This window comes from Netta rufina (genome assembly GCF_964035555.1).
Source record: "Netta rufina genome assembly, chromosome: 9".
Taxonomy (NCBI): Eukaryota; Metazoa; Chordata; class Aves; order Anseriformes; family Anatidae; genus Netta; species Netta rufina.
The window spans coordinates 2,390,892-2,415,759 of record NC_140132.1 but is presented as its reverse complement, the minus strand read 5'-3'; the positions used below and the strand labels follow the sequence as shown (position 1 = coordinate 2,415,759).

Genomic DNA, 24,868 nt, shown 5'->3' with positions numbered 1-24,868 from the left:
GCCTAGGAACAGGGTTGGGGGGAGGGGATGTCTGCAAACTTTATTTATTTATTTATTTATTATTTAATGTGCATCATTTGTAAGAGAGTAAACATTTTAGACCACTATCTGCCTTCCCTGCAGTTCAACCAGCTTTTACAGCATTAAGTTGTTCCTATAAATGACCTGAGTAAGACACCTTAATGGAAGATACTGCCAAAATGGAGAGGATGATGCTGTTGCTCCTATAGCTTCTCATCTAACTTGTTATTTAGTACACAAAGTGAGAACAACCATTTTCAAAGTGCTTATTTATCATTAATTTCTGAACTGAGATGTTGCAGGCACAAAGGGAAGATCCTCAGTGCTCAGCTGTATCAAGATAATATGCTCAGGGATTACTGCAGTTAAAGCTCTGCACATTTACTCTAGCAGTGAGTGCTGTACTGTTCTGTAAGCATTAAGAAAGGTTTTTTTCAAGACAGGGCACACCAGACTGTAGTTGGAGAATCATTTGAAAGATTTTTAAAGAACTTTTGACTGGTCAGCAGTTAATGGTGGTGCTAGAATCATTGTGTTTAGGCATGAATTTGGAATTTTCTGGGAACGCTGATAGCTGTTCTGTTAGCTGATAGAGCAAAAGGAAAAGGAAAAGGCCATGAACAGCATATGTTGTCTAGGATTAAGCTAGTATTCTTACAAACCTGAGATCAGAGAATAAACTATATCAAGAAGAAAAAGAACTAAAAAAAAAATGCAAAATAATAATGACATCAATAAAAAGGAAGCTTTTGTTTATGACCTACTGTGGATATCTTGAAAGAGACTTTCTTGGAAGCTGTCTTTCTGGGGCAGTAAATTGTGAATCAGCTGGAAGAAGAGATATTATGCATTGATGGTTAAGGGCTATGGAACATTGGTAAAAAATTAGCAAAAGAAAGGAACAGTTTGTGGCTTTGCTAAAGCCAATTTCAACATGTTTTTTTTTCACAGTTAACAAAGGAGACTTTAAAACCTGGCTGCTCTCCTTCTGGTCAAAGAGAAACAGTAATGTTGTCAATATAATATAGTTTGTAAAATTGTGATGAACTAATACATTTTTTATGTTTGTGCATTTATGTTAGAATTAGAGGAACTGCTGCTGATTTTTCAAAAGCAAAACTCTAAATCAATCTAATCTTCCTCTTTTTTTTTTTTTTTTTTTTCCTTTTTTTTCTCCACCCCTCTCAAGTGTTTTTCTATGACTCACTATCACAGTCCTAACCTCAGACGATCAATTCAATTTCTGTGGAGGACAAATGCAATTTATTCCATTTCAGTTTGCTGAGAAGAAATATTCTGTAATATTAATTCTGGAAGTGAGTTCATAAAAACAATTTCCTCCCTTGCTAAGTTTTGTTTTTTTTTAAAAGAAATTCACTTAGTCTTTGACATATTAGGAGCTAGTAATCAATATGAAGGCCTTTAACCTATCAGGAAGAGAAAAAGAAGTCTTCTTATGAAGTCTGTAGTGTCCGTTCTTTGTGCTTTCTGGCAAGAATCAAGACTTCAAAAAATTATTTGATGTCAATGACTTCCATCCCATTGCAAATTCAACATATGTGACAACATATTTTCTCTCTTTGCACTTATAGAAATAGCAGTATTGCAGCCTCTCTCTACCCATATTGATGCTGCCCTTTACAGTCTGTAAAATTTCAGTGAAAAATGCTCTAAGAGCTGCAAATCAAGTCTATAATTTATCCAAATCCAGAAAACAGTAGCAGTATTTGCATATGGTTTTCTAATGAGAGGCTGCTCTATTTTTGTTGAGTGCATATTCTAAGGTAGGACTAATAAAGTGCATATTCTAAGGTAGGACTAAATAACTTCTCGACTTTCTATTTGTTCAGGGCTTTTCTATAAACATGCTGTTTTGTTATGTGTCTGTTTACAGTGGTTGAGGAGAATGGACACAAGACTGTCACTTTCTAATGTACGAAGCTTCCTCTAAGAACTCTTCTTGCTCGAACTTGTGATGAATAACACGAGCTCCTGACCACATTAAGCTATATTTATTATTCCGAAAGAATAGCAATAGAAATGTTTGTGTCACATTTTTTGCCTAGGTATTGCAGTATGTGTATTTTCTAATCTAGCAGTCACCTATGCTTAGAGATACAATCCAGAGTGCAGACTGTATGGAATTGAGATAAATGAGGCACAGAATGGTTGGGGGTTTTGCTTGAACATTATGTGTGAAAGGTTCAATTCAAAAGTGTGAAAGGTTCAAAATACAGAAAATGTCAGATACTCATTGGTGATGCACATTAAAAAGGACCTTCTTGTGCATAAAGCACAGGGAAGCTGTCATCAAGTACAAGTTAGCTTGGAAGCGGCTGCAACCTTGGTACTTCCAGTCTGAGTAAATAATTGGCTACAGTGAAGAGCTGTCTAACACACTACATGTGTATCTGTGAGATACATTTAAAAAATTGCAGATGAAGGGTAAGTGGAGATGAACTTAAAAAAAAAAAAAAAAAATTAAAGGAAATGATCAGCAATGCTTATATGTCCATTTTACATAGCACAGAGTGTACCTCTGTGTATGTGTGTGTATTCACACACTGATAGTACGTGTAAAAGCTGGTGGAGACAAATAGGTAGGATTAAGCACAACCAGGACAAAAATTTAAAAGGGAAAAAGTACAAAAGCTACAACTGGTGGATATTGCTAGGGTGCAGAGTCTGAAAGGTGAAATCTTGATCCCTAAGTGTGCACACAAACAAAGGGAGCCTGTTGATACTTGAATCCAAATGATAGAATCGTAATTAATTTCAGTGGGACATGCCTGCATTTGGCTATAATGACTTGATATGAAATGACCAGAAACTGTTGGAGAAAGTATAGTGAAGAATTCTGGTGTTTTCAGATCTACCATGTCACTACTAGTGCCCTTGGTGTTGTTTCACAAATCCCACCACTGATCGCAGAAACAAACAAACACTGTAAGACAAGCAGAAATTAAAATCCCTAAACCAAAATACACCTGTACTTTTAAATACAGGAGTTAAGGCCAGTCTTTATTTTTCATAAAAAATAGCATGTTTAGTGAATAGATAAAACTAGTCTTTCTTTGATGCATTTTTAAAATAACTCTTGATATGAATCTGTAGGAAAGTGGGAGGTGGGTGGAATAGAGAAGTGTTATCTGGCACCTCATACAAAGAAGTGGTTTTTCAAGAAAAGTATTAGTCACTGCATGAGGGTGTGCTTCTGAGGATGCTTAATGTCTGTACTGAATTATCAAACACCAAGAACCCTTCTGAAGTTCGCTGGAGGCAAAGGGTGGTCCACACCAACTAAACTAGTGAGACTGAAGCAGAGGAGAAAGAAATTGATGCTCAAACTTATGTGATATTTTCAGTATTTTAGGTGAATGGAAGCAGGTATATACTCCCTGAAAAGACAGGAAACTGTCTTTTAAATGAATTTTAGTCATAATGTAGACATTTAGTTTGAAAGATTTTGTCTAAGGGCTTCTTAGCCCTTGATGATTTCCGCAGATGGCACCATGAGAAACAGATGAGATACAGCTAGCTGTTTAGTATTTCTTGCACTGTGCTACCATTTTGTACAAATGCCTTTTTTGAAGGTATACAATCCATTAATCACATGATGGAAACACAGCTGTGCAGTCACCAAAAAGATGGGATACGGGCAAATAGTTTAGACTGTTACAGTGCCTCATTTTTATGTATTTATTTTCTTCTTATTCCAACTCATTGTGAGAATTTTAGTATTAGTTACATATTTTGAAAAAGTTTTGACCAAGGTTTTTGTGCGGGTTTTAGTTGATACTGAAATCTACAGAGAGTGGCAAGTGATCAGCAGTCATGTAAGAGTCATACAAATTAAAAAGCAAACATATATAAATTACATTTCAGATTGCAAGAATGGACCTTAGTCAACAGCAGCTTGGTAACGCCAGAAACTGCAGAACAGCTCAGATTCCTTCAAGCCTCCCACTGCCCTAAGCCTCTCTGGGCAGTGCAAAGTCATTGCTGTTTGCAGAGGAAGGAGAAGCCCCAAAACATCAGCAAATCTGTTAGCTCCCAAACCAGGCCAACTTTCTTCTGTCAGGTGAGTGCACATTTGTGATAAAACACTTGATGCTTTATAAAAATCACAGTGTAACCTACCTAACCACGCAAGAAATACCTATATTAATTCCTACACCAAACACAGTGTCCCCACAGTAAAGCACATATTGACACATTCTCATGCAAGTGTAAGGTAACAAAGGGCTATAAGAAAGGAACCTATTAGTAATACCCTCAAAATTAAAACTTTTTAAAACTATGTGCTTAATGCTTCCATTACATTGTGATTTAGAGGTTGGGAACACTTGGTTTGATTAGTTTGGAGAAAAGAAGATTGAGAGGTGATCTCACTGCTCTCTGCAACTTTCTGAGCAGGGGAAATAGAGAAGGAGGCATTGGCCACCAAAGACAGGATGCGTGGGACAGCAGAACAGCACAACACTGTGCCAGGGCATGTTCAAGACATTAGGAAGAATTTCTTCACTGGGAAGGTGGTCAAACACTGGAACAGGCTTCCTGGAGAGGTGGTTGATGCCAGAGGCCTGTCAGTGCTCAAAAGGCATTTGGGTAACGCCTTTAATAATATGCTTTAACTTTGGCTAGCCCTGAGGTGGTCAGGCAGTTGGACTATGATCTTTGTAGGTCCCTTCCAACTGGTCTGGTCTATTCTATTCTATTCTATTCTATTCTATTCTATTCTATTCTATTCTATTCTATTCTATTCTATTCTATTCTATTCTATTCTATTCTATTCTATTCTATTCTATTCTAATTCTATTCTATTTATAATAATAAATGCAAAGTAATACAAAACAGATGCTTTACAGAGCTTCATTCCATAATCAGGAAATTCACTGACATATCCTGTAGTAAAATCACTTAACACAAAACATGTGAAGTGTCAGTGTTTCAGACAAAGCAAAAGTTAGAGATAAAATCTTTATGATTACGCAATATTTTATATTACATTACTATATTTAAGAAAGAATATCAGTACTTTTACTTATATATTAATATTATATTTGGAGCCTCCTCATTTATAGCATAATCCAAACCTCATTAAAGTCAGAGGACTTTAGTTCTTGACATAAAACTATTAAATTTGTTTACCTGTATGAAAAACGAAGAGATACTTAAATGAAGGGTCCTACCTTTATTTATTTATTTTTAATCTCTGTCACAAATTCTAAGATGAAAGAGTTGTGATTGTGAGTGTTTAAGGGGATGCTGTATTTATCAGCTTTTAGAAAACAAGAAAGTGACTAAAATATAATTCAACATAAAAGTAACTATATATACTCTAAGAATGGGATATTAAACTGCACTTTGCTCTGTTTCAGTCCTACATGTTGATGATGCAATAATATTTTCATAGGCCAGGATTAGTTTGATTTTGTTTTGCTTTTCCTCCCTGTGTATTCAACAACTGCAGTGATATGGAGGTATCAATAATTAGGAAGAGACCTGATCTGATGGTCAACATGAAATTCTCTTCACAACACTAGAAGATGCGCTTTACAGGGTTGAGGTATAAGGCTGGATTTTTGCATGGGCACAGACCTAAAAACTGGAGAAAAGTGCTAGCAACTCACAGTAAGGAGAAATGTTTCAGCGGTCATTCTTCACACCTCTTGTGAAGAGACTGAGAGATACAATAATAGACGTGTGAAATAAAATTACATCACCTGCATAGCTCTGTGAATCAGCTTTTTGATTCTGCAGTAGCTTACTTAGCTCCATACAGTTTGACTCCCCCATACAAATTTAGACATATGAGAGTCTCATTTGTGATTCAGAGCCTCTTTCAAAGAAAATACAGCAGGTGTCTCCACATGGAATTCCCATATATATTCCTCTATATGGCAATGAGAATTTGGCCTGTAGGTTTTAATTTCAATTGGTATATGTTAGCTAATGGCTGGCATCTGCTACTGTGCTGTAAAGAGTAAACTATAACCTTAACAATCAAAGAACTTTATTAATATTTAAAGAAAATGTTTAATGTTTAAACAGATTGTAAAAACTTTAATGAAGCTATTTGGGAACTAGTTTGCATATGGAATTATGCTGCCTTAGCCTACCAGCATCAAAAATGACATCATTTTCCAACAAGATGAGCCTCTCTGTAAGAAGTATTGCTTTCTCTACAGTTCTGTCTTTCTTCAGGGCATGAATTACACTTGAGCATGTGTATTTTCCATTTCCTGTGCTTAAGCAAGATGAACAAAAATTGTTTTGCTTTGTTTTTCAACATTTGTTTTTCATAGGTCCAAAATACTTTTTTTTATTATTATTATTATTATTATTATTATTATTATTATTATTATTATTATTTTATTCATGGGTGTGTGATAGATATTATGCCTTAAAAAATGCTGATAACAAAGGGACACATGCTTGATAGAAACTAATGAGGCCAGGGTAAATCTGCACATTCTCAGTTGAGGAAACACTAAAACTGGTACACAAAAACAGAGAAAAAAACAGATTAAAGAATAGAGTGTAGAATTGGATATACGGACAAGATTACTGTATGTGGACGCTGAGTATTTTCAGTATTATGGCTAGGATAGCAGTGTGTCTGATCTCTTCCTTTGAAAAACAGAGGTTTTTTTTTGTTTTTGTTTTTAAAGCATTTAATTAGTGATATACCATAGTTATAAATGTTATCTTGTAGCAATGTTTCCTATCTGCTTCCCATCCATCACGTAGCACACAGGTAAAAGACAGAAAACAATTATAACATCTCCACATAAATTTAAGGGGAGCGGCATGTGAGGAGAGTGCAGATTAACATTCTTTTAGCATGTTAAGTAATCAGGAACATCAGTCAGATAATGGAGGATTTTGCTGAGAAATTCAGATTGAAAGACATGGTAGTATAATTCCTTTTACAGAAATCATGATTTTCTAGTGTTGTTATGATTCTTCTTGTTAAACCCACATAGTAAGCAGCTTTAGCTTTCTTTATAGCATTATACAATTCTACAGGGTTCCATAAGATCTTATGGTACATCTGGTCAAACAATGCATTTGGCACAATTCCCATCTTCAGCTTTTTATGCTAAACACAGAAAACAACTGTGTAGAAAACTGAAATTCATTGTACACTTCCTGTCAATTTCAATCCATTTTAAAGGTAATAATTATTACAAGCACTAAGCATGTGGTGTGTACTCAATCAGAGATAAGAAGGCAATTTAGAAACTAGGGCAGCCTGTTAGTAACAGACCCACTGACTGTAGAGATGCACACGGACGTCCAGCTTAGGCAGACACTCCTAAGTGCACAGTGTGCTGGTGGTGTAGCTGGAGCTCAGTGCCTTGGAAGTTAAAACTTGGACATCATACGAGAAAGTGTGGGACAACAGCGAGTGGCTACAATGAGGGGTTGCTTCTTGCCATGGTGCCAGGCTAAAGATGTAAGGATAGCTAATACCTAAAGATATGTGAGCTTTTGGACTTTTAGCAGGGTCTAAAACTGTGACTTGTCTTGTTTTCCATATGTTAGCTGTCTCAAAATTAGCAGAAATTTCTAAACAATTTCACATATCTACTCTTATCAGCCATGTGCTAAATGCAGCATAAGCCACGTCTTCCCTTCCCTTCCCTTCCCTTCCCTTCCCTTCCCTTCCCTTCCCTTCCCTTCCCTTCCCTTCCCTTCCCTTCCCTTCCCTTCCCTTCCCTTCCCTTCCCTTCCCTTCCCTTCCCTTCCCTTCCCTTCCCTTCCCTTCCCTTCCCTTCCCTTCCCTTCCCTTCCCTTCCCTTCCCTTCCCTTCCCTTCCCTTCCCTTCGCAACCTTTTCATGTTTGTATAATTTTCCTCTCTCAGAAGGATGAGTGACAGGGATATTTCTATAAGAAGACAGAAAATACCCTGAAGATAAAGAAATCTAGGGACCCAGTACAATCTTCTGCCATAATTTCAGCATCTGAGTGTTAGCTAAATCTTAGACCAGGGAGCAGAGAGAATATTGCTTTACACAGAATCACACAGAATTTCTAGGTTGGAAGAGACCTCAAGATCATCGAGTCCAACCTCTGACCTAACGCTAACAGTCCCCACTAAACCATATCCCTAAGCTCTACATCTAAACGTCTTTTAAAGACTTCCAGGGATGGTGACTCCACCACTTCCCTGGGCAGCCTGTTCCAATGCCTAACAACCCTTTTGGTAAAGAAGTTCTTCCTAACATCCAACCTAAAACTCCCCTGGCGCAACTTAAGCCCACTCCCCCTCGTCCTGTCACCAGGCACGTGGGAGAACAGACCAACCCCCACCTCGCTACAGCCTCCCTTGAGGTACCTATAGAGAGCGATAAGGTCACCCCTGAGCCTCCTCTTCTCCAGGCTGAACAAGCCCAGCTCCCTCAGCCGCTTCTCGTAGGACTTGTTCTCCAGGCCCCTCACCAGCTTCGTCGCCCTTCTCTGCACCCGCTCAAGCACCTCGATGTCCTTCTTGTAGCGAGGGGCCCAAAACTGAACACAGTACTCGAGGTGCGGCCTCACCAGAGCCGAGTACAGGGGGACGATCACCTCCCTAGCCCTGCTGGTCACACTGTTTCTGATACAAGCCAGGATGCCGTTGGCCTTCTTGGCCACCTGAGCACACTGCTGGCTCATATTCAGCTGACTATCCACCATCACTCCCAGGTCCTTCTCTGCCTGGCAGCTCTCCAAACACTCATCTCCCAGCCTGTAGCTCTGCTTGGGGTTATTGCGCCCCAGGTGCAGGACCCGGCACTTGGCCTTGTTAAAGTTCATGCAGTTGACCTCAGCCCATCGGTGCAGCCTATCCAGATCCTCCTGCAGAGCCTTCCTACCCTCAAGCAGATCGACACACGCACCTAACTTGGTGTCATCTGCGAACTTACTGAGGGTGCACTCGATGCCCTCGTCCAGATCATCGATGAAGATATTAAAGAGGACCGGCCCCAGCACCGAGCCCTGGGGGACGCCACTAGTGACTGGCCTCCAACTGGACTTGACTCCATTCACCACGACTCTTTGGGCCCGGCTATCCAGCCAGTTTCTAACCCAACGAAGCGTGCGCCACTCCAAGCCAAGAGCAGCCAGTTTCTTGAGGAGAATGCTGTGGGTGACGGTGTCAAAAGCCTTGCTGAAGTCAAGGTAGACCACATCCACAGCCTTTCCCTCATCCACCCAGCGCGTCACTTTGTCATAGAAGGAGATCAGGTTCGTCAAGCAGGATCTGCCTTTCATAAACCCATGCTTTCTTCCTGATCATTTTGAATAGTTGCAAAATTAAGGCTTTTCTATAGGTCCTGTCTCAAAAAAAGCAAAACCCCAAAACAACTCCCCTCCCTGAACCTAGAATCTGGGTGAAATATATAAGAAAATAAGAGTTTTTTTTTTTTTTCCTGTCTAAGGTAACATTTCCAAAGTTTTTAATTTAAGCAAAATTGGCTAAAACAAGGATAAAACTATGTTAATTTATTCCAACAGGAATAATTTTTCCTAAGATAGCATTTAATTTTCTCATTCTTGTTATCATAATTTGGTGCTTCTTCACACTGTACTGACCACTGTAGCTTGGTCACCTGGACTCTTTCCTGAGCAGCACTGGCTGAAGCCCCAGTCTTTATTGCTTTTGAGTCTGGACTTGAATGGGTTCAAAGAAGCTGGAAATTAGCTTTTGTTGTTATTGTTCAGCTGCAGAAAATAAACCATGGGGCAGAAGGGAAAATGTCCATCAGACCTGACTTTTATGCTTGGTCTCCACTTAAATGGAAGAAAGTGCTTTATTCATGCAACTTGTTTAATGCTCAATAGGAACTTGCACTTTATTGGCTCCTTTAGGCAAGAATCTTTTTGTTTGAGAGTGCCAGACCTGAGTTTCATCTGTTAGTTAGACAGAATTTCCATTTTACTCTCACAGTATTAACCATCAAGCATGTCATCTTATTTCAGCCTGTACTGTATTTCATCGGTACTGTATAACTGAGAAGCTAATGAAAAAATAGCCTAGTAAGAAATTTTCCTGCAGGCGCAGTGATTGTGGGATGCTGGGTAAACAGCTTCCTCCTGCACAGCACTTAGGCAAGGACTGATTAGAATCTGGTACTGGTGGTAGTCTTGTTTCAAAGATAACTTTATTTTCTTTAAGTCTTTCTCTCTGCCAATCATTTACGTGGAGACACTTGACCTATCAGTGCCTTAAAGTACATTTCTTCCTAAGTAGAGTTGCTGAACAAATCACAACAGCAGCTGACAATTAGGCTGTTCATTTGAAAAGGATAAAAAATATGTTTTGTGGTGGTTGTTTCTTTGCTGATTATCAAAGACATTTTGCTATAAGTAGGGTTTTCCTTGGTTTTGAAATGCTCTTGAGTTTTTTAAAAGTCAAGAGACTGGATTGTTAGAGCCATTATATCCTGACATTCTTGTGGTCTTTTCTTCCTAGAAGCATAAACTACCTATAATATAATCTATAAACAATCCAATGTCTGATAACAGAAAATAGTTGGCATTAACCAGAGCTAAATTAATATAGACTGTATGATTTACAAGTATGCATAGCTCTAAATGTTTTACCTCTTAAGGACTCATGCAAGTAGCAGGACCAAAACCACAGGGCCCATTCATGTCCCGTGTGACTGTGGACACTTTAAGATAAGGAGCACTAAACCCATTTCATTTAGTGCTGTTGCTCCCTCTGATTTGAGAGGGCTGCTTCTCCCAAATGCACAATGTGTGTGAGGTGTCATGAGTGAGACCCCTCACAAACAACAGATTGACACAGTTTTGGCAGTAGTAGCACATAGCCATCTCTACTCAGCTGCTCCCCTTCTCTCATGGGAAGATGAAAACAGAAGCTGCAGTCCTGGCACATGCTTTTAACAATTACAAGCTCAGGAGAAAGCATTCTGGAGCCAAATTTGCAGTAGATTATTTCTTTTCTTAGGAAAAGAAAGCTGATGGAAGAATCCTGTAGAAATCTCCTCTGTATCTAGAGAGATGAGATTTGTTGTTTAAATTGAGTGTAGGTCTGCTTTTGTGTAACTTGTTTACAGAGATATTTAGGCCAGTAGAAATGCAGTAAAACACCTAGATCACAGTGGTGGTGCTTCATTTGGATATTGGGAGCTAAAAGCTGACTTTAGCTACCTCTTTGCCTTTAGTCCTAGAACTTTAATTTCACTAATCAATCTGATGGTATTCAGGAAACATTGCTTTGACTCACTGGCTTTTTTCCCCTGTCTGGTGGGTCTGGACATCTCCATTGTGATAGTTCACCTTTTAAGTTATATTCTGCTATTCAGATGTATTCATATGTGTTCCAGTTTGCTTCAGAAGTGAGTCTATAACTATGGATGGAACAGCAAAGTCTAAAGTCTATATCAAGACTATTCAGTGGCATATCAGGGTCCAGTCTCTATAATGACTTGTTTTTGTTTTTGACGAATTAAATATAAATATACATACTTGTGACTTTTGTCAGTCTTCTTCAATCAGTATGGTTAATAAGCATTAAATGAAATAATATGCTTATAAATACAACCCTTTTACACCCAACAGCTTTTGGAATACAGCTCAATTTATGATGTAGATATCAAATGATTAATCCCTACCCTGCTTCCTTGATGAAAAATGTATAGCTATGTCATGAGCTAAGCAACTTTTAAAAACTGATTGTATTTTCAAGAGTTTTCCAGAAGATATTAACCACCTCTCTGTAAGGTGATGACTTTCTGTAATCAGAGATAATCACATCTGCCTTATTGTGTGGAGATTAAAATTTGAATCAATCAGTATCCATCAATGAGCAAAGATCTAAGATCCCAGTCTGAATTTTCAATCCTTCAGCATAAGTTAATTTGCTCAAGCAGTCCTAGTAGCACTACATGCTTCAGTAAAGTTACTCAGAAGTTATGCAGCACTGATTTCTTTTGTTCTACTTTTACCCTGTTCTCAACCTTGGAGGTGAAGGGCCACTGAAATCTTAACACAACATCTTGTACATACTGCACTCCCAGCACAGCTGAACAATCAGGCTAGAAGCTTTTCTCTATAAGGTAGGTGTTCCCTAATGGGTTTGCTGTCAGGATCGGGAACAAATGTGAGTAACTGTTTAACTAGTAATGCGGTAAGAGAGCCCCTTACACTTAATTTCAGAAAGCAGCCGTCACAAACTTGTTAGACACAAGTATTTCAGAGGTCACTATGTAAACAACTTTTAGACTGGTGGAGTGACTGGAGACAGGCAGGGCAGTATGTAACATACACCCTTGCAGGCTGGACATGCTTTGCTGTGTCTTTCAGTATTTCCCTTTCTCTGCTTCCACCAGAGATGTGTTTCAGAATTTCCTTTTCAGAATCTATAGCTTGCTGGAACAGCATTTGGTCTGAAAGCAGAGTTCTCCAAACCCTCGGACACTTACCTGAAGAGAGGTATTGCTCTCTCTTTGTTGTGATTGTTCCCAGAAATTAAAGGAAAATAACTAGATGATATAACTCACAACTATGTTGGATAACATTTATAGCTGTTAGAGAAAGTTAGAAGCTTCTCTTAGTAAGCCATCAATAGGAAACTGGGCTGGTCTTAGCTTGGTATTTGAGTCAAACTGAGGGAGGGCAGAGACAAAAAAATGGTGAGGAATGTCTTCTTTTCATGCAGAAAAGTGTTGTTCATGCATCCCTTTCTAGAGCTGATGTATAGAGATACAGTCTGCCCACTTTCAACAAGCCAGTGATTTCTCTTTATCTAGCAACATCCTGCCCAGCCGCTGACTTACTTGTAGCTGAGCAAATTAACCAAATACAACTGTACATCTGAAGAACCTAATTCAAAATATGATCTATAAAGTCCCAAGATTTAGAAGCAGCTGTTGTTTGCCTGCAGCATAATATGAGGTTATACTTGCAGCTGTAAATAATTCTAGAGAAAGCTGCACAGAATCAAATATCTTTTGATAAGGTCCTAGCAGTTTCATCTTCTCCTTCACTGAAGATATACTAGATAAATTAAACTTTATATGTAGCCAACTCAGGAACATGCTGTTTGACCAAATCTTGTTGCCATGGAAGGCAATGTCAATTTTAATGTTAAAATCACTGTGACCATAATCAGGTCAATGATGATGATTTAAAAATACTGCCATAAAGCATCATTCACATTAAAAACAAGCTATAAAAACACATAGAATTTGTCCAAATACTTAGTGAGACTTGGGGCTTTTATATGAATGAAAACTCTCTCAAAGTCTGCATTTTCACTTAATCTTTGTCACCTTTTCTTACGACAGTGTTAAAATAATCCATTGTTTGTGACAAAATGTATGTTACCTTGTAGTTTCAGAGTCTGTAAGTTTCAGATCCTTAAAATGTAATACATGTACTTCTCTTTTATGGAATGTTAATCAGTGATTGACTAGATAACAAAGGATACATAGGGACTAATAATTATACGGCATCTTTCAGCAGCCATTCTTAAAAGAGGTTCTTAAATGCAAATTTAAGGTTTTAAATAGGTTTTAATTTTATATCAACATCTGAAGAAAATCATACCAGTCTCTTTTTATTTATGTGTTCTTTTAGACCAAATGATGAGGTATTATGAGAAACGTAGGACTCAGCAATATGGCCAGAAACACCACCACTCTCATTGCATACCAAATTTTACCATCAAGATATGAAATGTTAACAGCCAGTAGAAAATGTAAAGATGATTACGCAAAACAAAAGAGAAAAAGCATTTGTTTAAAGACAACTAACACAATTTCACAGTCTGATTTACAGTTTTAAATCTGATTTCCATATTCTTCATTAGTTTTAGCTTCAGCCTTAACTCACTGTCTTGTCAGTGTGCATTACAGCTCACCAATCCTTATTGAAAGGCCTGTCATATTGTAACAAAAGAGACAGAGTGCCCTGCAATAATTCTATAAATGAACTGAAAAGCCTGTGATTTCGGCCAGTAATGAGCAATAAAAATGATTTAAATTGGGAGCAAGGCCATCTGTCAGAGCAACAATGTCCATTTATAAGGCACTAAAGTCATACATGATTGTGACAATGCTGAGTGTGTGGCTTAGTAAATTTTCTTCAAGGTAATTCTCGGGGGAGAGAAAGAAAATGACAGTGCAGATCTCACTGAAACAGCTACATATGAAAGAGATACATATGGATTAGAAAATAAATTAGAAGAATACAGAGGAATTTGACAACAATTTTTGAACTGTAATATTGTAAGGGAGGCTGAGGATTAAGAGCTTATGGGGGAAGAGAAAAACAGAATAGAAAGGGTGCATAAAACTCACAGGTTCTTAGAGAAACACATATTTTTTTTTTTTTTTCTGTGTGCTCAAGTGTAGATTCAGTTTATTTTCACTGTTTTGTTTTGAACTGCTGAATGTGACGGAATAAAAGCATGAACATGAACAAAACCATTATGCATTTAAACTAAATGTTAATTCCATTGTTGAAAATTTTCATATGTAATTGGAATTTCCTTGCCCTCTATCTCTTTCTGGCTATGTATCACTAAATCATGCAGATGAATCTCTGAAAAAGACTTGTATTCAAATTTCAACAATTATACGCAAGGGCAGTAATAGCACATACATGTAGAATTCAGTATTTCTGCAAAATAAAAACAATTCTGTAGTAGATATAAATGCTATTGTCTAAAATACAGTCACCAAGGAAAGTTACTGTCTTCTGCTGGAATATTTTCTCAAAGTATCAACAGCTTCTCCAGGTATGAAGAAATGCATTTTAGTTCACCAGCTAACCTTTCATTCTGGAAGTACCAACCAGAAACTTTTTCTGATTTAAAATCTGTGAGAGTCCGACAGTTAAACTGATACTGTGACTAGTATTTTTTTCTATCAAAATGTTTTTTATAGAATATTGGATTTTTGATTAAATTGAGATGTGCAAGAAGAGATGAAATTTTCTGCATAAAATTTCTAATGCTTACAACAGAGGAACTGCTGAGAAGGGTACCAGATTGCATCATGAAAAGTGTAGCCCTGGAGCATAAGTTTCCATTTTGTTCTAAGATATAGATTTTCTATAACCTGGGGTTCTTGGGACATACAAGTCAATATTAAAAGGGAAGAAAGCAGCATTTAAATGACTTGTCTCAGGAGCTAGGTTGTGACAAGGTAGTCTAATATTATTCCTTGTGCTGGAAAATATTTTCAACATTGCAATGCAATATCTCCTGTACTGAGAACAACCCCAAGTTTTTCAAAATAATTACAATTATATTACTCACCTGTTTGGACTAAAAGCAGCTCATGTAATTTTTCATCTCTAAACTTTAAATAACAAAAAGGAAATTTTCACAATCACTATAATTATATCAGACTTTTAATGAGATAGAAATAAAATGATGTCATTGCTCAAGTGTGGGGGCTGGACAGTCTGGACTGTTTCTACAGTCCCCTTCTAAAAGTCCATATGGATCTACTTTCTCAGACCACTTCTTTCCTGTTTACCAGAGCTCTTGGATTTCTTTAACCTTGCAGCATTTTTGTATGGAAACTGGTGTAAACTATTATCTCCTTACTCTTTATCTCCGTGATTGATATTTTGGGTCTCTTGGGAAGAATATATTTTTTGTTTGGCCAGAGAATTGTTACTGTTTTCCTGGCAAAATCTCATCTTCCCCCTAATGAAGTCATGGGACTTTTCATTTGCATTAATGGAATCCCATCCAGCTATGTTCTGTCAGTATGTCTGTCTATTCCTTGTACCAGTTGAAGACATAAAGTCAGTTATTTCCATGCCCTACCTCTTTAGTTCTCATCCTGGAATCTGATGACAGATTGTTGTAGGTATAATGGGCCTGCGTGACTCCACAGAAAAGGACTGCAACAATACCTGGAATTCAAAGAAAAGACAGTTAGCTGCTTCTATTTTCTTTCCTAGGTCTTTCAAAGGGCTGCATAAAAAAGCTAGTTAGACTGTTAAAAGCATTTGATAACAAAAGAATGGTAAGATATGTTTCATAAGAGAATCTTTCAAATAAACTAGAAGTTTTTATTTGCTAAAAACCATAAAGGTCTTGAATCTTCTAGCTGGCATCATGCATTCATAACATTTCCACTGCTGTGCCTTTGGCCCAGAAGCATAGTAAAATTTGTTTGAATTGATATGTGCTAACATCTGACCATAACCTGACAATTAGGCAGGACTAAAATAATTGTAATATGAAGGACTTCAGACTATATGAAAATCTTGGCAGAGACTGAATAGGAAAGGAAAAAAATAATTTCTCATTTTTAAATACTTTCTCCCCAGACCTGACCCTGCCTCTAACTCACTAGAATCATTGAGTAACATCACTGCAATGCCATATTGTAATTAGGGTAGCTGATATGATTGTAACTGCAACTTCCTGTCAGCACTGGGCATGGACCAAGCAGAAGGAACTCACACAGAAAGAAAATAGAAAATTAAATAAAAATGTCCACCAGTGATGATATGCAAATGCTCATGGAGGAAGAAAGCTGTGTTTTTCTTAAACTCGGGGCATTCATTCCATAGTGCTTTACTACTTCTGCTTTTCAGCCCTTCCACTTGCTACCTCCTGTCTAAGATGTACAACAAGCCCTAATTTGCTTTACAGTTCTGATTCTTCCTGGACTGCTCTGCCACTTGTTAGGTAATTTTTAGCTCATAGGCTAAAATAGTGTCCTGAAATAACACTAGCAACTCCTGGAAAAATCACTGAGACATCAAAGCAAGCACAAATAAGCCAGCCCAGGGTTGGGCGATATTCGTCATTGTGATGCGACTGTGTTAACAGCTTTCTAGGCTTTCATTGGGTTAAACTGTCATGAACTGAATCATATACATCAATTCTACTGGAAGCTTCTCAGAATTGGGAAAATAATCAGTTCTGTGCCTTCGGGCCTGGACTTGAAACTGGGAAAGGCTTCTCTCAGCTTCTCCAGGATGGTGACTCCTGAATTTATGAAGACCAGCCAGAAGGAGCTCAGTAAGGGGGACAGAAGAAGCAGGCCAAGCTTAACACAGTCATAGGGGACGAAGGGTAGTAATGTTCTGAACAAGCATCATGTGAAAGTGTTGGTGGCTTGACAAGTCCTATAACAGTCTTATCCAAACCTCCAAATGTTTGAATACTAGCAAAAGGGCCTTTGTGGCTCTCTGGGTGAAATCTCCTCCTCCCCTAAAGCAAAGTAGAGATAAGGAATCATGAAAAAGTAAAAATTTAGATAATGCTAAAACTATTTCACTTGTGGCAGTATGCATGAAGGGGAAAAGCACACCAACACATGCCACTTTGCTGTTACTACCTTATCACATCTTTCTCAAGTTTCTGACTCTATTTGGATTGCTAACCATGGAAGTGCTGTCCAGCAAGATCCAACTGTCTTTATTTGCAAGCCTCTCTTGTTTCTGGGAAAAACTGAAGCCTGGCATTAATATGCCATTGATTGAAATAAAAGTATGGAGGAACTAAACACTGATATATATTTATCACAAGAAATAAGTGAAAAAAATGAGAAAGCAATTTTTTTTATTATTTTTATTTTTTATTTTTCTCTCACACAAAGCAGCATGGACATTTTCTTTGCTTCTGGGTTCTCTTTCTATTTATTTACTGGTAATTTTCCCACAGAACACAGGCTCTGCAGCCAATACATATTCCACTGAGCTTTAACAGCTGTCTTTGTTTTTTAATATTAATTTTCTTGTGCCTGTTTTGATCATAGAATCATTGAATGGATCGGGTTGGAAGGGACCTGAAAGACCATCTAGTTCCACTCCCCCTCCCATGGGCAGGGATTCCAGGGTCTCATCCAATCTGGTCTTAAACTCCGGGGATGGGGCATCCACAATATATATTGATATATATTTTTTTCCAACTGCACTAAGGCTTTTCTTTGCAGTAAATAATATAGGTAGTGGTGACATTGTCACCAAATATGTTCCAGGAAGTTCATGTTTTTATTGAGGCATAATTGTTCTTCTAAATATGTCTTTTTTCTTGGTAACTGTATTTTATTGTGAAGAAGTAATCTGGAGAGTTTATCATTTCTCAAGGCATTAAAACATGCAACTGGATGCTCAAACAATGAAATCTGAGTTAAAAAAACATACCTAATCAGTAATGTTGCTAAGTGTCACTGGCTCCAGGCTCAGTAATCGGAATGGAGATTAGAGTTTGTGATTTACTTTTTTTCTATATGAATCATCATCAAGCCAAGTCTTACATTTTAAATTGACTAGTAAATTCAACTATGATTATACAATGCTTTTTGACTGCTAAGAAACTGTTAATTATTGGTAGCAAGAGAACTGAGTGACATAAGGAATAAAATGGCCTAAATCTGATTTTACAATAGGAATAAATGATCTGAACCATGTAATTATGCAAGTGTAGAAACCAGAAACCCTGTTTCCCAGGGAATGAAGTGGAATATTTCAATCACTTCAAATGGAGGCTTAATATGTACCAGTCGTGTCTTTTGCAATGAATGCTTCATTAAAACGCTTGCAGTAAATTGTAATGCATTTCCTTAAAAATGATTACTTAAGACTAATAACCAATTACATGCTAATGCAACTACTTAAGAAAAAGGAGAGCATCACCTAAACAGGCAAATACGGAACTTTTTAGTTAGAAGGAAAAAATGGGATGAAGTATGGATTTCTTTCTAAGACCATTAAAGCTGAATTTTGACATTAGCTGGGTTGCAAAATACAATATGGCATATCAATTAGGTTGTTAAATTTTTGCTTTTTTTTTCAGAGAGAAATAGATAAGAATAAACATGATAATTCTGGAACTGTAAACAGAACATATTTATTAGGTGCAGTGAGGCTTATGAAATGAGACAGTTCCTTTTACCAGTCTTTAGTAATCAAAGCTGTAATTTCAGGGTGCTGGAGATTGGTTTACTTTTTCAGTATTGTTTCATTATTTCAATTTTTAAGTGGCAAAGTTAGCTATTGCTGAGAGACTTAGTACTACAATTGCTGAACACAATGTGAACAGGAAAAGTTTAGAGATTAAATAGGTAATCAGCTGTTGAGTGCAATATAGCTGCTTGTATCTCTATATATAAAGTTACTGAAAATTTTCACTTGATATAAGAATGAGAAACTTGACAATAAAATGTTGATAGGCACTAGTGAAGTTTCAGCTGAAGCTTAATCTTTTTGAAGAGGTTTCATTAGGCATAAAAGCCTACCATTTCACTTGATTTTTTTGTTCCCTATGTAACAGCGAAATAACTTGTTAGCTGTTAATGTAATTAGAGAACTTACTGTTAGTTTTGCTGAATACTTGTTGAAATCCTTGATAGGATAAAAGCTAGATATAATAGGAAGGACAAAGGAGTAACTTATATCTTTAAAAGTATTTTGCTGATACTGTGAACATTAACATGACACTATAAAAACTAATGCATACATACTAATCTTAAAATAATTTCTATATTGTGAGCAAAAGAGGATAAACATCCTTCTTCAATCATTTCACAAATAGGCAAAAGGATATATTTCCTCATTTTCCAATATCTTCTGCTTAAATGGAAAAAAAACCTGTACTTTGTCAGAGAAGAGCAGCATGTCTAGTGGGTGTTTTTAATGAAAACCAAACTGATTGGCTACAATTTAAACTTCAGAATTTGCTAATCCAAGAGAAAAAAATTAGATTGTGTCTCCATTTGTCAGGTCTTTTAATGGTAAAAGTAAGAATTTAGAAAAAAAAATACAAATAAAAAAACACTCTAACTCTGGGGAAACAAAGGAATAAATTACTGGATGAAACGTAGAACTTCTTTCTAAAAGGCAGACTGACTTGATTTCAACCCATCTTTGAAGCATTCCAGAACTTCAGGGATGTAGGGATGCCCAATGTGTTGTACATGCCACAGTACAACAGATGAACCAATCTTGCATCAAAGGGTGAAATGTTGGAAAAGAGGACAGAGAGAACTGGGAAATAGTGAACTTATTTAAATCAAACAACATGGAATATTGTCATAATGAAATAGAATTCATGGAATTATGTCAGAATATCTCCACAGAGCCCACTGGGCATATTCCAGTTGTCCTGGTTTCAGTTAGGATAGAGTTAATTTTCCTCCTAGTAGCTGGTAGGGTGCTATGTTTTGGCTTAGGATGAGAAAAGTGCTGATAACACGCTGATGTTTTAATTGTTGCAGAGCAGTGCTTATACTAAGCCAAGGACATTTCAGCTTCTCGCTCTGTTCTGCCAGCAGGTAGGCTGGGGGTGCAGTAAGAACTGGGAGGGGACAGACCCAGGACAGCTGACCCAAACTGCCCCAAGGGGTATTCCATACCATCTGATGTCATGCTAAACAATATATAGGGGTGGCTAGTCGGGGTGGGAGGGCTGGCTGCTTGGGGTTAGACGGGGCATTGGTCAGCAGGTGGTGAGCAATTGCATTGTGCATCACTTCTTTTGCACACATTATTATTAGTATTACTTATTATTATTATTATTATATAACATAATTATTATATAATTATTATGTAATATTATTATTTTTAATTATATAATATAATTAATTATTATTATTATTATTATTATCATCATCATCCTGTCTTAATAAACTGTCTTCTTCATCAAAGTAATAATGCTATAAACCCAATAGCAACATCAACCCTATTCAGTCTGTTTTCACCATGGATAAGAAGTATGGCTAATCATTTTCTTAAACCTACACCAATGCAGAACCAGAGTTGGTGCTTTGCTCATGGAACTTACATCTTTGTAATTCTTAGATTGATTTTGTATTGGAGTGACAGAAAACAACAAAAGACAGAGCTGAGAGAAATTTTTAGGTCCTCATTTGAGAAGTCAGCTTTGATACTGCCCCTGTGTACTTCAAGTGAGACCTGAACTTCAACGTGGTGAGACATGCCAGGTTTTATCCTAGACATGCTAGGAGTGTTTTTTCAGTTTATCCTAACACTATTGACTAGCAATAATACTGCAAATTAACATGGATACTTACCCTCAGCTAAGACTTGCTAGTCTGATTTTATGCAACTGATCATCAGTCTCAGCCTCATGTTATGCTAGAATAGGTACTTCAAAAACAAATGTCTTTCTTCTCTTCACTTACTGTTTTAAAAGGGTGTACCTACAGCAGCACCATGTTAGCCAGACTGAAGCAGAGCCTGAAGTATGTCCGTAGTCTGGTCAAGTGACCCTGTTACAAGGGTGAATGGTTTAACTAGAACTGCACAGAGTATTGGGTTTAGCATTTATTTCAGCCAAGGATGTCTAAAACATCCTTGGAAATACAGGATTCATTCGTGACATTCTCTGTCTTAGAATACCACAAAGATCATCCAGGGCCATCTCTGATTTCCTGCAGACAAGTAATGGGTTAGTAATTAGTAATAACAAACTTTTTGTGTTGTCATCTGTCTCTGCACCATGATGCAAATGCCATCTTCCTAAGCATGAAGAGCCTGCTTTCCTAATTAGACCCAAATTTCATATTTTCCTCCTAGGAGTGGCAAAATGGTAGCTTGAGAGAACTGAATTTCTTGCCTTTTGACCTAGAAGCCAAGCTATGCCCTCTCCCATGTTACTGCATGGAGTTTACCTAGTTATGTGTATGACACAACATGACACATTACATATGAATAAGGAAAGAAAACCACAAAGATGAGAATTTAAAGCCCAGAATAATGTCCTTTCATGGAATAATGTCAGGCCAGTGAACTAAAGGCAGTCAGGTACCAGACTGCACTGTGCTTACACTCAACTCCAGAGAGATGACTGATCCTAGACAAATCACAGCAAACAGATGGAAGCAGTAAACAGCTACAAGGATGAATTTACTTTGTCAGCAGTATTAAAGGAACTGGGAGTTGGTGCATTTGTTCTTGCTATGTCCCAAATACAATGGGTAGCACAAAACTGCCCCAGTGGTATACCAGATATTTGGAGTACTCTTTGGACTAGTCTTAGGTACATCAGTCATAAATAATTTGCTTATTTATTTTTGGAGAAAATCCTTAGTCACTGGGTAGACTGTGCTCCTGTATGAGGCCCAAAATAAGAAAGTACATGTCAAATATACCATGAAATGTTCAGAAAAGAATTGCTGGGGACGAATCACAGAATCACAGAATCACAGAATTTCTAGGTTGGAAGAGACCTCAAGATCATAGAGTCCAACCTCTACCTAACGCTAACAGTCCCCACTAAACCATATCCCTAAGCTCTACATCTAAACGTCTTTTAAAGACCTCCAGGGATGGTGACTCCACCACTTCCCTGGGCAGCCTGTTCCAATGCCTAACAACCCTTTTGGTAAAGAAGTTCTTCCTAACATCTAACCTAAAACTCCCCTGGCTCAGCTTAAGCCCATTCCCCCTCGTCCTGTCACCAGGCACGTGGGAGAACAGACCAACCCCCACCTCGCTACAGCCTCCCTATAGAGAGCAATAAGGTCACCCCTGAGCCTCCTCTTCTCCAGGCTGAACAAGCCCAGCTCCCTCAGCCGCTCCTCATAGGACTTGTTCTCCAGGCCCCTCACCAGCTTCGTCGCAGCAATAATTTGTTATCACAAACTATTTAATTCATAATGACTAGAGAACAATAATTTTGGATTGAGTTCTGAAAACCAGTCAGGGAACAAAGATGATCTCCTGCCAGATTTTTTCCTTCAAGACTTGTCTTTCCTAGTTTCATAGCACAGGTCTCTGGCATTTAAATCAGAGGCTGAAAAGGTTTGAAGAAACCCTTCTTTTAGGATCTACATAATTTATTCAGCATCTCTTACACCTGCTCGGGAGACATTTTTCACTAGGAGAGTAGAGTAGTAGGCCATAATTTTGATGCTTTTGCACTGATAAATTACTTTGAAGTATACATGAAATGGATACATACATATATTTGAATGATATATCAACCTCTGTTTGAGTATCTACTTAGTTCAAACACCTGCAAATACAGAGGGCCTAGCTGAGATGACTGTAACATACCCATGTATTTCATGGAATCTTTCACAGATTCTTTCACAACTACTGAGTGATCACTTAAAAATTAGCGAATTTTGTCAAGTAGAAAGCAAGAGAATAAGAAATTAATAAATGCAAGATGTACTTCCCTAACTTGTTTTGACAGATACTTATTTTTTTTTTTATGATTTTTTTTTTTTCATAGCTTTTTAGTAAGTACTCTGTAATGAAGTTTGGAAATGAAAGCGGCTTTATTAATACTGATCTTACTATAGTAGTCTGCTATTACAACTTAGCAGTCAGGAATGATACACTTCAGGGCAAATCAGAAAACGCACAAATTAGATTCTACTGTGTAAGAATCAATTTATGCATATGTTATAGATTGATGATATAGCTATAAGATTAATAATGATTACATAAATTTATGAACTTTAGTTATCTGTTTAACAATAACATTGTAGTCATCCAGATTTGCATTTTGTTTTGCTGGTTTGATTGTATCCATTTTTCAAACAGGGTCAGATCCACATATTATGTGTTATATATCATGGGGTATCTTGAGGAAGAGGAATAAATTTTGTATAAAATATTGCCCTGTACTGCTGCCCTTTCACATTAAAAAAAATTAAATCCACAAGTGTAACAGTGAGATCTACTACCCACTATACCTACACAAAACACAGTATAGTCCTTTGTTTATAAATTATGACATACTTCTGTATTAGACTTGAAAAGGTGCATAGTGATTGAAGAGATCGTGCAGAAAGCATTATAAGAATAAAATTAATTTGAGATTACATTATGTAGTAGCTGCAGGAAAATACTGATGTCTGTGTTAATCTTTTGAAGTTTGTTCAGAAGGAATGAGTAGAGCAAACACAATATGCAAGGAAAATGCATATGAATATAGGTGTAAATGATGTACAATGGATTGAGTGAATTTTTGAAGTGAGTCTGCTGAAGTCAAAGATTTTAACCTAGGAATTCAATTTATCGAATGGGGTAGTAGAGCACAGCCAATCCATAGTTATGATGTTCTCTTAATTCTAATGATTGCTGTTGAGGTCAGGCACACTTGACTGTAGAACCAGATGGTGTATGCATTAAGTAAAGTAAAGAGCAAAACAAGTAACCTGGAAAAGACGGGAAAAGATACTATATGGAGTACAAGCTCAGTGTGTTCTGAACAACAAGTTTCTCCCCTTCTGCAAGAGCCACCTTTGAGATCTATACCTCCAACAGAACCTAATTCAGCTGAAATTTTTTTATCTTAGAAGTTTAAAATCATACTATCAATGGAGGAGATTTAGAGCTATTTCAGATCAGACTGAGAGAATATTAAATCAAAACTGGTTAAACCAAACAACTAAAAATATCCACTCTAAACTGTGATGTTAACACAGTATTAATAATGTCAATATATTTAGAAAACATTACTCTGAGCTTATGAAGCTACAACAAAGGCTCCATGAGTTATTTTTTTCACTCTAACAGCTTCTGACAAAAGCCTTTCACAGAAACTAAACAAAAAAGACCTAATTGATAAAACTCTCAAGATTAAACTTTGCCTCCTTACAACAGTGTAATTAAACATTTTCCAGCTGAAACTCAGAACACATCCCTGAAAAAAGGCTAGTGACAGATATAAATGGTCTTGCATGTTTTCCTTGCAATTTCTGTATTGGCAGAGCAAATCTCTTTTATAAGCCTATATCAATTCCTTTATTTATATGATATAGCTAAATTTCCCTATGATTTTCTATTTTTCCCATTAATGGAATCTTGACTTTCATTCCACTCTCTTTCTCTGGCTCTTCCTCTGTCCATTTAAAATCCCTTGCCAAGGCTAGCATAAAA

General features: G+C 37.3%; 1 protein-coding gene across 1 annotated transcript in view; it reads right to left on the bottom strand.

Annotated features, from left to right (window-relative positions):
* Positions 1-24,868, bottom strand: part of SLC9A9 (solute carrier family 9 member A9) — a gene marked incomplete at both ends in the record, with an annotated part of 211,898 nt that overhangs the window by 104,224 nt on the left and 82,806 nt on the right. The window contains one exon of the mRNA XM_084292307.1: positions 15,822-15,910. Within this exon, the coding sequence (XP_084148433.1) occupies positions 15,822-15,910 (89 nt within the window). The remainder of the gene's footprint in view (positions 1-15,821; positions 15,911-24,868) is intronic.